This window comes from Nansenia antarctica (genome assembly GCF_963989245.1).
Source record: "Nansenia antarctica genome assembly, chromosome: 1".
Classification (NCBI taxonomy): Eukaryota; Metazoa; Chordata; class Actinopteri; order Argentiniformes; family Microstomatidae; genus Nansenia; species Nansenia antarctica.
The window spans coordinates 88,637,103-88,651,367 of NC_137674.1; the positions used below are offsets into that span (position 1 = coordinate 88,637,103).

At 45.0% G+C, this 14,265-nt stretch overlaps 3 protein-coding genes across 3 annotated transcripts; all 3 read right to left on the bottom strand.

Moving 5' to 3' along the window:
* Positions 1 to 5,455: 5,455 nt before the first annotated feature.
* LOC308157906 (histone H3.2-like) lies at positions 5,456 to 5,866 on the bottom strand (the record flags this gene model as incomplete). The annotated part of the gene is made up of 1 exon (XM_080531502.1): positions 5,456 to 5,866. One exon carries the CDS (start codon positions 5,864 to 5,866, stop codon positions 5,456 to 5,458), a length of 411 nt encoding a protein of 136 aa, XP_080387628.1.
* Positions 5,867 to 8,504: 2,638 nt separating this feature from the next.
* Positions 8,505 to 8,888, bottom strand: LOC308157928 (histone H2A-like; the record flags this gene model as incomplete). The annotated part of the gene is made up of 1 exon (XM_080531523.1): positions 8,505 to 8,888. The coding sequence occupies one exon, from the start codon at positions 8,886 to 8,888 to the stop codon at positions 8,505 to 8,507; it is 384 nt and encodes a 127-aa protein (XP_080387649.1).
* A 1,026-nt stretch (positions 8,889 to 9,914) lies between these two features.
* LOC308157895 (histone H1-like) lies at positions 9,915 to 10,547 on the bottom strand (the record flags this gene model as incomplete). The annotated part of the gene is made up of 1 exon (XM_080531491.1): positions 9,915 to 10,547. One exon carries the CDS (start codon positions 10,545 to 10,547, stop codon positions 9,915 to 9,917), a length of 633 nt encoding a protein of 210 aa, XP_080387617.1.
* Between the last annotated feature and the right edge of the window lie 3,718 nt (positions 10,548 to 14,265).

Below are 14,265 nucleotides of genomic sequence, written 5' to 3' on the forward strand. Positions count from 1 at the left end.
GACAGTGTGTGACTAGGACAGTGTGTGTCTAGGACAGTGTGTGACTAGGAGTGTGTGTGACTAGGACAGTGTGTGACTAGGACAGTGTGTGACTAGGACAGTGTGTGTCTAGGACAGTGTGTGTCTAGGACAGTGTGTGACTAGGACAGTGTGTGACTAGGACAGTGTGTGACTAGGACAGTGTGTGACTAGGACAGAGTGTGACTAGGACAGTGTGTGTCTAGGACAGTGTGTGACTAGGACAGTGTGTGACTAGGACAGTGTGTGACTAGGACAGTGTGTGACTAGGACAGTGTGTGACTAGGACAGTGTGTGTCTAGGACAGTGTGTGACTAGGACAGTGTGTGACTAGGACAGTGTGTGACTAGGACAGTGTGTGACTAGGACAGTGTGTGACTAGGACAGTGTGTGTCTAGGACAGTGTGTGACTAGGAGTGTGTGTGACTAGGACAGTGTGTGACTAGGACAGTGTGTGACTAGGACAGTGTGTGTCTAGGACAGTGTGTGTCTAGGACAGTGTGTGACTAGGACAGTGTGTGACTAGGACAGTGTGTGACTAGGACAGTGTGTGACTAGGACAGAGTGTGACTAGGACAGTGTGTGTCTAGGACAGTGTGTGACTAGGACAGTGTGTGACTAGGACAGTGTGTGACTAGGAGTGTGTGTGTCTAGGACAGTGTGTGACTAGGACAGTGTGTGACTAGGACAGTGTGTGACTAGGACAGTGTGTGACTAGGACAGTGTGTGACTAGGACAGTGTGTGACTAGGAGTGTGTGTGTCTAGGACAGTGTGTGACTAGGACAGTGTGTGACTAGGACAGTGTGTGACTAGGACAGTGTGTGACTAGGAGTGTGTGTGTGTCTAGGACAGTGTGTGACTAGGAGTGTGTGTCTAGGACAGTGTGTGTCTAGGACAGTGTGTGTCTAGGACAGTGTGTGACTAGGACAGTGTGTGACTAGGAGTGTGTGTGACTAGGACAGTGTGTGACTAGGAGTGTGTGTGACTAGGACAGTGTGTGTCTAGGAGTGTGTGTGACTAGGACAGTGTGTGTCTAGGAGTAGAGAGTGAAACGTGGGCTTAAACACGACTAGACTAGTGTGATCATGTAGTCATATTACTGTGTTAGTAGAAATGATGCGTTGGTTTAGCAGTATAGTACACGATAGTAGCCTTTAGCTACGGCTTAGCTAGTTGTTGTGCTAGGTGCATTGACTGACTGTGTCCGCGAATGCTATGCTATTGTTGTGCTAGGTGCATTGACTGACTGTGTCCGCGAATGCTATGCTATTGATGTGCTAGGTGCATTGACTGATTGTGTTCGCGAATGCTATGCTATTGTTGTGCTAGGTGCATTGACTGACTGTGTCCGCGAATGCTATGCTATTGTTGTGCTAGGTGCATTGACTGACTGTGTTCGCGAATGCTATGCTATTGATGTGCTAGGTGCATTGACTGACTGTGTTCGCGAATGCTATGCTATTGATGTGCTAGTTGAATGGTGTACTAGTTTTCACTGAATAAATCGCGATTTCTTTCAAAGAAGGTAGCAGGTGTGTTTATGTCCATGTCAAGGAGAAGGTACGACTTGTATGACAGTAGTGTGATTAGGACTCCCAACCCGAGGTGCTCTGTGCTATTCAAGTGCAAGAAGATTTGTCTTCGCAGAGTGACACAACCTACATGTGAAAAAACCCGTCAGATTAGATATATAAACGGGTTATTTTGATAAACCGGATACATTTTGTGAATATATATGGTTACTTTCTCGCCTGAAAACATATTAAAACTTCATAAAATGACATATTAACATTTGTAGAGCCAAATTACAGCTTTTCGCTAATGGCGGCCAAAAGAGGATTCAAAAACACTAGACTGACGTCACAGTCGCCAGCTGGTCGTGACGCGTGCCAGCTGGTCGTGACGCGTGCCAGCTGGTCGTGACGCGTTAGGCCGCTGATGGCCCTGCAGCTTTTGGCAGCAGCAGGTTTTGGCATGACAGCGCCTGCTGTAAGTCTCAATGATGTCAGCACCCAGCACGTCTTTTGATTGGATACGCACTATTGATACGCACTATTGATATTCACTATTGAGATGCGTAACTATGCCGGTAGATGTGGGACTTTTGAACACCTTTGGGGACACCCGAGTGGATTTACAGCTCAACGAACAAGTGCGCAGGGAAACGGAGCTCCACAACGAAAGGGTGAGCAAAAGTATGTCCCTATTTTTGCTCACCCTTTCGTTGACTGATCGATAATACTGATCGATTGTGTCCTGTTTTTGGGTAAACAATAACTTTCATTTAGGGGACACGATGAAAGCACAGAGTCCACAAACAGAGGAAACTACGTTGAGCTTCTTTCTTTTCTTGCTGAAAACAACCCAGATTTACATTACCACCTGTCCACAAACAAAGTGTTTACTGGGACGTCAGGCAAAATACAAAACAACCTGATTTTTGCTATTGCTGAAGTGATGGGAGAAGAGATCAAAATGGAGATTAAAAAGGCACCCTTTGTCGCCATTATGGTGGACGAGACGACAGACGTGGGTAATGTAGCGATCTTAAAGATGTTAGTTTAACACTCTTCATTGTAAATGCGGATTTATTGATTAAAAATGCTTCGGAAATATTAATATAACTCTGTTGTACTTGTCTGACTATGTTAAGGTGATGCAACGCCCGGTTATACTGTGTTTCTGTCTAGTTTCTAGAGCCATGGCGTCATAACGATGGTATTAAGAGGTAGAATAATTCAGGTAGGAATGTGTCGGACATCACTGAAGGCCTAGGTGTGAAATGCACCGCCCGCCACTGCCTTAACCCTAACCTAAACTTAACACTAACCCTGACCCTAACCCTGACCTTAACACTAACTCTGACCTTAACTTAACACTAACCCTGACCTTAACCCTAACCTTAACTTAACACTAACCCTGACCTTAACCCTAACCTTAACTTAACACTAACCCTGACCTTAACCCTAACCTTAACTTAACACTAACCCTGACCTTAACCCTAACCCTGACCTTAACCTTAACCCACACCATAACTCAGATCAGAATCAGAATTGCTTTTTTTACATCAATGTACGGATACATAGAGTTAAATTATTGGGTTCAGGTTCGATAGACATTGACATTAACTTAGCCCTAACCTTAACAGACCTTGCTGGCACACGTGATCAAAACACGTTGCATGCTGGGAAAATTAGGCAACTAGCGAAGGCAAGCAATGATGTAACACATAGGTGACGCGGTCTGGTGAAATGTGCAACCAGAAGGCAAAGTTGTTGTGCTTAAACTACAGATTGTAAGCTTTCAAATGATGTGTCATACATTGAAATCGGAGAAAATTTGAACACCACAGGTGTATTTGAATGTTGGTACACCCCTGACTCTCAGGGTTGCCAGATGGGATTAACAATGTACAGCCTAACCAGTTTATAACTTACCGCTAAATCGGTAACCCGCCCCATCTGACAACCCTGGTGACTCTAAATTGGGCTTTAAACGCAGCCACAGCTACGAACGCTGCTAACAGCTAGCGGCTAACAAAACACATCCCTACGAACGTCTAAACTGTATTTGAATAACATAACAACATGCAGAGAGAACATCGACATGCTAAAAACACATAACTAGATAAACACACAGTTCTTGCTTTTGAACACGACCGAGAACGAAACTATGTTGTCAAGTCTAGTGAATCAATCCAATGCACAAATGATAAGTATTTAGTGATCTTTAAACTGTTGTTTATTATATCGAGTGGGTATTTTAACATTTCAAGTTGGTGTTATAAAAAAAAACGAAAAGTAGATAATTGTTGACACAATAGGTTTCGAGTGAGCGTGTTGTTCGCAAGTTCACCAGACCCCGTCAACGCCAGTGCCTTGGATTCAGTCTTTGAATGCATTACTTGACTGTTTGAATACTTGAATTACTTGAAAAGTTACAAAGCCACTTTACTTAACTAGTTTGCAGTGTAGCTTTATGTTCATTCCATTCGATGTTCACACAAATGTAGCTGTGTTATACTGTACCATTAGATAGTCATTATATCTATTTCAAAGGGCTGGACGCCCATGGAACACAACCATCTAAACACTGTAAATAAGTACCTGCATGTCTGCACCAGGCTGCTCTCTGTACATAATCATGTTTACACTGTTCTCAATCATTTGTATTCATATTTTTAAACTGCAATTTCCATGCTTTTCTATTTTTCTTTAAAGATATCTTTATTTACCTGTATATTATATTTATACACAGCTTTGTTAACAATGTATTTATTGTAGTCGTACATTACTTTATTTGTGTTTGTTTTTTATCTTCACACTTGCTTTGGCAATGAAAACGTATGTTTCCCATGATGCCAATAAAAATTTGGCCTACGTTTAAAGGGTGCAGTGACTAGAGAAACACTAGTTTAGTTTAGTTTCAGTTTAGTTAGGCGTCCACGTGACTGAATTTCATTCTGTAGGCTAAATAATTTAAGAAAGGTCAAACAGGCCAATTATTTGATACAGCAAACATAATAATGTAACAATAATCTGAAGTGCGTGTCTTAAGTGAACGAGGCAAAACAACACCTGTTTCCATGTATTAAATGTGTTGTAGCTCACTGACCTGCAGATGCGCTGTGAACGCAGAGGAGCAAACCCAGGATACCCCTCAACTGGATTTGTTACTGAAAATAAACTCCAGTTTTGACAGAAAAGTGCTGTCTGTCCCTCGATGGAGCCCTACTATAATAGTGGTGTAGTCTACGTGATACGCAGGACTACGCCTTATACCCACTAGGAAAGGCCAAGGATTTCCATATACCCACTTAAACATGTGTGAGGATACGTAACGGCGTTTTGTGACAGAACTTTCACTTTCATTCATAAATTCACCCCGTCTGTGTTACGAAGCACTTGACTTTTGGACCATTGGGACTGACTATAGCGTCATATACCATCAACGGGGGGAGATGCGACATGAAATATGTGAAAATGCAGCACTGTCATGCACAGATCAGCCTTATAACATGTCATTTATATATAGATATATAACGTTAGACAGGGAGCGCAGTTCCGAAATGAACGATATGAAAAAATTGATGGAGGGAGGGATTACCACAACAAGTGCAGTTATCAGGCGAGGAATCAAGGACTGGAAAGTCCCCTGGCGAAAAACACACACACACACACACACAGAGAGAACTGTGGTTCTGTGGTCAGAGCGCGCTCTACAGGTGGAAGGTTGTATTATACATCATTGGCGCTTTTAAAAGAACGTTGTACGTCAGTGTCCCTGTAGGATACTCTTTGAAGTCGATAGATAACTCCATATAATAGAGACTTATGCTCGACACGGGTGGTAAATGGAAACTCGCCTCTGAGGGAAATATTGAGGTGGCTCTTAAAAGAGCCTTTGGGGATCTACTGTTGGATCAGGGTGGTTATCTTAGGCGCGCTCTCCACGGATACGGCGGGCCAGCTGGATGTCTTTGGGCATGATGGTGACCCTCTTGGCGTGGATGGCGCACAGGTTGGTGTCCTCGAACAGACCGACCAGGTACGCCTCGCTAGCCTCCTGCAGGGCCATCACAGCAGAGCTCTGGAAGCGCAGGTCGGTCTTGAAATCCTGGGCGATTTCTCTCACCAGGCGCTGGAAGGGCAGCTTGCGGATCAGCAGCTCGGTGGACTTCTGGTAACGACGGATCTCCCTCAGAGCCACGGTGCCAGGCCTGTAACGGTGAGGCTTCTTCACGGCGCCGGTGGCCGGGGCGCTTTTACGGGCAGCCTTGGTGGCGAGCTGCTTCCTGGGGGCTTTGCCGCCGGTGGATTTACGAGCGGTTTGCTTGGTTCTGGCCATGACGATATCTTCCTTCGTTCAGTTGGAGTATAACCAATCTCAACAGAACGTTGTACATTTATAAACCCCCAGTCGTGCCCCGATTGGTTGGCGACTACAGACGAGCTCATTGGCTCGTTGGCGCCTCCTTCTCCGGCTGCCATTGGACACGAGCCTCGTCCACGTCATTGCCGCCATAAATTCAAAGGTTTTAATCCTGCCGCTTCCTATGTTGTTGTTGTTCCTCATATGTTCGACCCTTCCCCCAAACAGGCTTCAGAGATGTTTCCTTTATCCTGATTTATATCATTGATCTACAGCTGCTTCATTAGTTCTGCTTATACAGATGATCAACCAAACAACAACACGGTTCACTACAGTATTATAACTGTTCACTACGGTATTATAACTGTTCACTACAGTATTATAACTGTTCACTACAGTATTATAACTGTTCACTACAGTATTATAACTGTTCACTACAGTATTATAACTGTTCACTACAGTATTATAACTGTTCACTACAGTATTATAACTGTTCACTACAGTATTATAACGGTTCACTACAGTATTATAACGGTTCACTACAGTATTATAACTGTTCACTACAGTATTATAACCGTTCACTACAGTATTATGGTGCTTTTCCATTACAGCGCCAAAGCAGGCCAGCCCGGGCCAGCCCGCTTCTTTTCCCCTTTTCCATATGTCGTTCCGGGTCGGGTCAGGTCGGTTCGGCTCGCTTCTTTAGCTCCACATCGACCCCAGGGTCTAAATTTTCATATCCGGATCTTTTTGCCAGGCTGCGTGTGACGTGTGACGCTGCACACCGTTGATTGGTCAATGGAAATCGTCATCCCATGTCCCATCCCATAGATTTCTTCACTAACCGCCATCTTGAAATACCACATTCACTCTTGGAAAATGTCACTACAGTTTCTGTAATAGCTTATTAATAAAGATTCGAAAAATGATGCTGACCATCGTATTATCTTAGTTTAATGTCATTTCAATGAATCATAGAACTTTTATTTACAACAAGAACAACACAAAAATCGCTATTATGCACCGTCTTTGTCCGTGAATAACACCGGCTGTGGAGGTGGTACAAACACAATACTCCTTTGCTAACTTCACCATCGGTCTACGGTCATTTTGAGCCCTTAACCACCGCGCTGACACCCCGAGAAGTTATGCTTTTAACCGTAAACTCGATGAACCGCGAGTTCACCCGCTGCCGTCTAGCCATTTTCGCCGTTCACTCATGAGTCAAATGTCGGTTTTAACAGGGAATTCGCTCCGCGCTGTGTCCACGGTGATAGGAGTGGAGGATCGACTCCATTCGAAAACTTTTGGATTCCCTAGCTTCTCCTCTTTCCGGACACGTTTGAATTGTTATCCTAACCCCCGGTAAACCGAAGTTATTAACCCGCAAACGGCACCGTGTTTGTCCGTGAAACACGGCACACAATGATACTACAGTTCATAAAGCAGACAAGTGAAGGCAGTGGTTTTAAGGGTTCAAAAAACATGTCTTTATTATGTGTAGAACAACATATGTGTAGAACAAAATCCAATAGAAATGATTCAAACATGCAGACAATCAGGCAGTAGCCATCTCTATGCTGAACATAACAATGATGCTACAGTCAGTGAGGTAAAATAGTAGCCATCTCCTTACGATAGCCCACATACGTTTCTTTCTCTTTTCAGCATTCCTCTTTCGAGTATCCTTCCTTCTGTCTTCGCTCTTCTGTATTCTCTCTTTTCTCTCCCAAAAACCACGGTTAATAATATACCACATGCCGAGGGAAAGGCATAGGATAGTTGCAAGTTCCTCCATTCTGCTATTGTTGCTGTGTTGTGTCTCGTGAATGTTATGACGCGTAACTCCGCCTACTATCGTCTACTCCTCCTACTAGCTCCGGGTCTGTGTGTATAATGGAAAACCAGAACTGTTCAAAAGCGGGCTATAGTGGGCTAAAGTGACCCGACCCGACCTGGGGTGGGCTGCTGATGGAAAAAGGCCATAACTGTTCACTACAGTATTATAACTGTTCACTACAGTATTATAACTGTTCACTACAGTATTATAACGGTTCACTACAGTATTATAACTGTTCACTACAGTATTATAACTGTTCACTACAGTATTATAACTGTTCACTACAGTATTATACGTCCTGCGCACTACTGGATTACTTGTATACCATTGGAGTAAATTAATACCGTATTATATGATATTATATTGCATTTCATATCATCGAACTTTGCACTATTGAAACCACTGTACTTTATTACTTTAGCAATGTATGATTGATGTATGACTTACTTTACTTGCTTACATTACTTATTATTATCGTGTTTTGTGTCTGGCTCATGCCTACTTGTAGTACAATATGTAATAAAAGCTATTCTGATTTTAAAACCTCATTAAAGGAGACATTCTGAAAGTGACATAACGAGGAATGTTTCTGTAGCCGTGTGTATTATGGTGCGTGTCCTCTGCCTCATCTACGCGCACATGACAGAATGAGGACATTTCACAACATGAGACTCACAGCGCAGACAAACAGAGGATGGAGTGATGCATTGCTCTTTTGGAGAGAGGAGTGGTTGGCTCTTAAAAGAGCCTTTGGGGTTGAGGAGGTGAAGTCGTTTACTTTTTGGCGGCCTTCTCGGTCTTCTTGGGGAGCAGCACTGCCTGGATGTTGGGCAGCACACCACCCTGAGCGATGGTCACACCGCCCAGCAGCTTGTTCAGCTCCTCGTCGTTACGGACAGCCAACTGCAGATGACGGGGGATGATACGAGTCTTCTTGTTGTCGCGGGCGGCGTTGCCGGCCAACTCCAGGATCTCAGCAGTCAGGTACTCGAGCACGGCGGCCAGGTAGACCGGTGCGCCGGCGCCCACACGCTGGGCATAGTTGCCTTTGAGTAGGAGCCTGTGGACACGGCCCACTGGGAACTGAAGCCCAGCGCGAGAAGAGCGGGTCTTTGCCTTGGCCCTGGCCTTGCCTCCGGTTTTGCCTCTTCCTGACATGGTGACGGTTTAGCGGGATCTCAAAGAAGCTGAAGAAAATAATTTCAGATAACGGTTCTGCCGCTTGGAGCGTTGTTCTTATAGCTCGCCTTGACGGCGTTCATTGGCCACTGGGTCGACGTCACCTCATCCAATCAAGAGACAGAGATTGTGGATACATTGTGAATATTGAAGATTGTCTTTGTGAGTTTCCCTCGCGCGCCATAAATCGAAGTTAAAATCAAACTCGTCCCACGTGACATAATCAATATACTAAAAGTAGTATATGTCATAATATAATAATAATAATAATATATAATTGATACGTATATAATTTATACATTGTGAAGTTCATTCCCAGCTCTCTGTAGTACGTTACTCCTGACTGAGCGAAAAGTGTTATCACCCGCCTTTCTGTCCAAATATAACGTAATGGTGTAACGGAAAGAGTATCTCATAACTATCTGTATATGTTGATATTATATGCAACTTTATGGACACTGTCATACCCCCACCATCCTCTCCCGCACACAGATCTACCGAGTGACACTTTATAGCGTCAAAGTGTAAACTAGTCCTAGATGTCAAATCTCTCATTACTGCTCATTATTTACTCAATAAGTAAAAAGATGATTGTCGTGTTTGTAAGTCCGTGCTTGACACTGACACTGGGGGCGGCTGTGGCGGAGGTAGAGCCGGTGTCTAATGATCACAAGGTTGGCAGATCGGCGGTTCGAGCCCCAGCTGGCCACATGTCGAAGTGTCCTTGGGCAAGACACTGAACCCCAAATTGCTCCCAGTGAGCCGGCCGGCGCCTTGCATGGTAGCTTGCCGCCATTGGTGTGTGAATGAGAGGCCGTTGTAAAGCGCTTTGGATAAAGGCGCTATATAAGTCAGTCCATTTACACTGGTGTGAAATAATTTCTAAAATAAACACTCGACTTTTTCTGTCGTCATGGATGATAATGCGTTTTTACGAAAATGTGGGTGGCTCTGAAAAGAGCCTTTTAGTGGTACAAATGGTGTCGGAAAGAACACTTTGAATGTTTACTTCTTCTTTGGGGCTGCCTTCTTTGCCTTGGGCTTCACCGTTTTGGGTTTGGCTACCTTGGGCTTGGCTGCCTTGACGGCCTTTTTGGGGCTCTTAGCCGGAGCCTTCTTGACCGGTGTGGCCTTCTTCGCCTTCTTGGGGCTCTTGGTGGCCTTCTTGGTGACTGCCGCGGGCTTCTTTGCCTTCTTGGGAGACTTCTTGGCCGCAGCAGCGGGCTTCTTTGCCTTTTTCGGAGACTTCTTGGCAGCGGCGGGCTTCTTTGCGGCCGCCTTCTTGGGTTTCGGGGCGGCGGATTTCTTCGCCGGCTTCTTGACCGCCTCGGTGGCTTTCTTGTTGAGCTTGAAAGAGCCGGAGGCCCCGGTGCCCTTGAGCTGGAGCAGAGTGCCCTTGGTGACGAGGCTCTTGACGGCGACCTTGACGCGGGAGTTGTTCTTCTCCACGTCGTAACCACCGGCCGAAAGCGCCTTCTTGAGCGCGGCCAGAGACACGCCGCTCCTCTCCTTGGATGCGGACACGGCCGTCACGATGAGCTCGGCGACGCTGGGGCCAGCTTTCTTGTGCCTGGCTGCTGCCTTCTTCTTGGGGCTCTTGGCCGGCGCGGGGGCTGCTGCTGGTGCGACTTCTGCCATGTCTGTAGAAAGTCTTGTTCGTTCCGGTAAACCAACTAGTCTGCAAAGCGGCTATGTGAGAATGAAGCTCAACCCGGAGCAGGGGGCTGTCCTTAACCGCGGCATGAGAACCGTGCAGACTCAACCATCCCTGCTCAGCAGTCGTAGCTGCCGAAATACTTGGGCGCCTGTGTTTTCTCCTCGCGAATAAGCAAGCACGACACCTCACACAGCGGCCTGCCAGCTCCATCAATCATCACTATTATTCCAAGCAGAACGACACAGGAATAGCATGCGACGACGGCTTATTGCAAAAGCAATTACTTTGTTCTTGAGATGTTTTATAAGGTTCCCAGATCATATGACCCCATATTACCTCGACTGCTGCTACACATTTTTCGGCAAATTGAAACACAGAGGGGGGGGGGAGAAGGGGACAAGAGGTGGAATGAGGAGACCTACTGTAATAACAACGACACTCAGGCCACGATGCGTCGCCTTAGTTGAGAAAATATGCTAGGAATTAGCAGGTTGTAAAAACGCCATTCCCACTCCCTGTTATCGGTGAACTAAGCTAGTCTTATAGCTGTCACGCCTGCTGGGCGGTGAGTTATGTGCGGTGCAGAACCCTTGACCTCTGTGAGTGGTCGTTGAGGAAGATTTTCAGCTTGACTTCAGGCGAGCGCATAGTTTGTTTATGGACTAGCAGGAAGTAAGGGTGGCTCTCTAGGGCGCTACTGTAGCTTCTTCCCCTGGAGCAGTTTAGTTCAGCTGTCAGTCAAAAACTGGGGTTAGGCTAAGCTTACATAACGTCGATGATTCACCAGAAGAATGAACGTCTGAACAATGTTGTTTAGGTGTCCGTTTACCATGTATTCTGTTTAATGGAGTCAAACATGCACTCTCACAGCTTTGGGGGAATGTTGGTAGTGTAACCTCAGAACCTTCCAGATACCAGTTTGATTGAATAGGACTGACTCCCTGTGTGTTTGTGGTGGGTGTTGAGATCGTAGGGGGAGTAGTTTACACTGAGTCTTCCTCCTGCCTGACAGCAGACCCTCCTTCTGCACAAACACACAACTCTCAGAGTGAAAACACAGGGGAGGACAGCCCATATATCGAGAGAGAGAGAGAGAGAGAGACAGAGACAGAGACAGAGACATACTGCTCGCATTCTCATTTTCTTTCTCTCTATCCCTCTCACTGTCTCTACTCTCACATCTCTCCTCTTCTTTCTCACTCTCTCCCTCCCTCCCCACCACTCATTCTTTCCCTTTTACTCCCTCTCTCTCTCTTATTTATTCTTATTTTTTCTCCCCTTTCTCTCTCTCTCTGTCCTTGTTGTGTGTGTTCCCGCTCCCTCCCTCCCTCCCTCCATCTCTCAATGGATTTCCTCTCTTTCTTCTCCCCATTCCAGTATGATATGTGTAGAAGTGTGTGACAGAGACCCAACTCTTTCAGACCGAGGGGACTTTGGCACGGAAGACAGTTGTTAATCAAGTAGACAAGGATGAGGTGTTTCTTTCTACCCCGTCTTAAGTGGATCTCTCCCCCCTGAACGCACACAAAAGACCTTGGCCCAGTGAAAGAATGCCTTGCGTTCCTGCACCTGGAGAGAAGGGGGGAGGAATGTCCAGCACGCACTTTAGTAATTGCTAAAAAGATGAGATTTCTCTCCCTCTCTTTCTCACTCTCTCTTTTTTTCTCTCTCTCCCTCCCGCTGTCTCTCTGAACCCTCCTACCCTTTTCACTTCAAACGTATCCTTGTCGTTTAATGAAGATAGCAGTGTCCAATTTAGAAAGTGTGTTGTTGTTACTAGAACATTCCTCCCTGGTTATCTGGGGCCTCCACTTCCTTGCTCTATCTGTCGTATAGGTTACCCTCTCTATGCAAGGTTCTCAGCACTGAAGAGTGCCTTTAACCCTCTCATCTCCACAATGGAAGGACCCCTATAATACCTGACGTAACAGCAAAAAGGGAGAATAGACACTGAAACAAGGCTGTGGTTGTATCGTTGTAGATGTGTATTACCTTTCTCTAAAGAAGGTAGATCATTATTGTTTATGATATATATACAGTGTTTCCTCCAGGAATTTGTACAATGGTGGCGGGTAGCGCGATTTTTTCGCGTGCACGCGCATGAAACGCGCACGCACGCTCAAAACAACGACGTAATTTCAGCCAAAACTCGAGGATGGCAAAAATAAATAAAATGTTTTCCCGTACTTCTCCCGTGTGTCTCTTATTGTCTGTGTCTATGTTTTTCCAGCATGTAATTCCGTTGTCAATAAAAAAATCGTCTCCCCTTCTTTTCATTATCATTATGGAGGCTTTATGGTTGTTGTAACTATTATTATTTTAATGATACAAAAAAATCTTGAATCAGAATCAGAATTTATTTTACAGTACACAATAATACAAATCTTTGGCTGTGGTTCTTCAACATTAGCTTTGCAGCAAGGCACATAATCACAACAATACCATCATCACAATAATCACAAGTAAATAAGTAAATTAAGTAATGATAAGGAATAAAGTGATAAGTGATGGTAGTCGCACTACAGCAGAATTAAAGTGCAATCAATAGTGTAACATGCTGTGCAAAGTTCAACAAGATGAAAATGAAAGTGTTCAGGTATTTCTCAAGTAGTCAGGTAGTGTGCAATTCCTGTGTCCTAATGTTTTCAACATTAGCATTGCAGCAAGGTACATAATCACAATAATAAGTACATGAGTAAAGTAAGTAATGCAGTTTTCTGGTAGAGGTGGATTTTTCTTAGGTGGAAAAACAGGGGAGGGTCATGCTTTTTTTGGAGGGGGGGGGGGCCTTAGTGGCAAAGTGTGCAGCCTGGCTGAGAGCACTTTATTTTTCTTGTTTTTTCGAAGAAGAGCTCTATGGCTCTGTCATAAGGGAACTCGGTTATTGGCGGCCCGTTGATGCTCAGTATCATGCAGGCGGCCAGATGGTCCCCCTGCAGTCTGTTTCTCAGGTCAGTCTTCACCTGCAAATAGAAACAATGACAAAAATATTGACAAAAACAATGACAAAAATATATAAGTATGTGGGAAGGTGAGAGAAATCAAACAATATCAGATTTAGATTACTTAGTAAATTACCCTATTCATTGTGGAAAAGTCCCTCTCACAGTTCACACTGGAGATGGGAACTGTGAGGGCAATGGCAGCCAGCTGACTCAGACATGGGTAGAGCTGTCCCCATTCATCGTGCTGGGATGACAGTTTACCCATCATAGTGAGCTGGTCCATGTTCTGAAACACATAACACAGTGAGACAACATTATTCTGGGGTCCTCAATTATCTTTCTGCAGAACTATTAATTGTGACTTTCAGATTTTACATTGAATGCTCCAATCAGCACATGCTGCTTATAAGAAGGCCATTCTTGCAGTACCGGTACATTTCCTCCAGACTGCTGCAGGAATTTTGCAGACAGGGAGGTAAGATGTGCAATGTTGACGGCATCATCCTCCTTGGCTGCTTGGGGTCCCAGAACATGAAATGCCCCCATGATGTCCAGGTTCTGGAACCTTCTGTCCAGGCTATCCTGGAGGCCATCCAGATAGGGCTCCATTACCTAAACATGGCACAAATTACAGACTAGTTTGAGTGCTGGGAGTCTTTTACAGAAATGCCCTGTATAGAGGATAAACATACAATACTAGTGGAAGACTGCAAGTTTGGATAGCTTTGGAGTTTGGATAGCTTTAGTGGTTTTG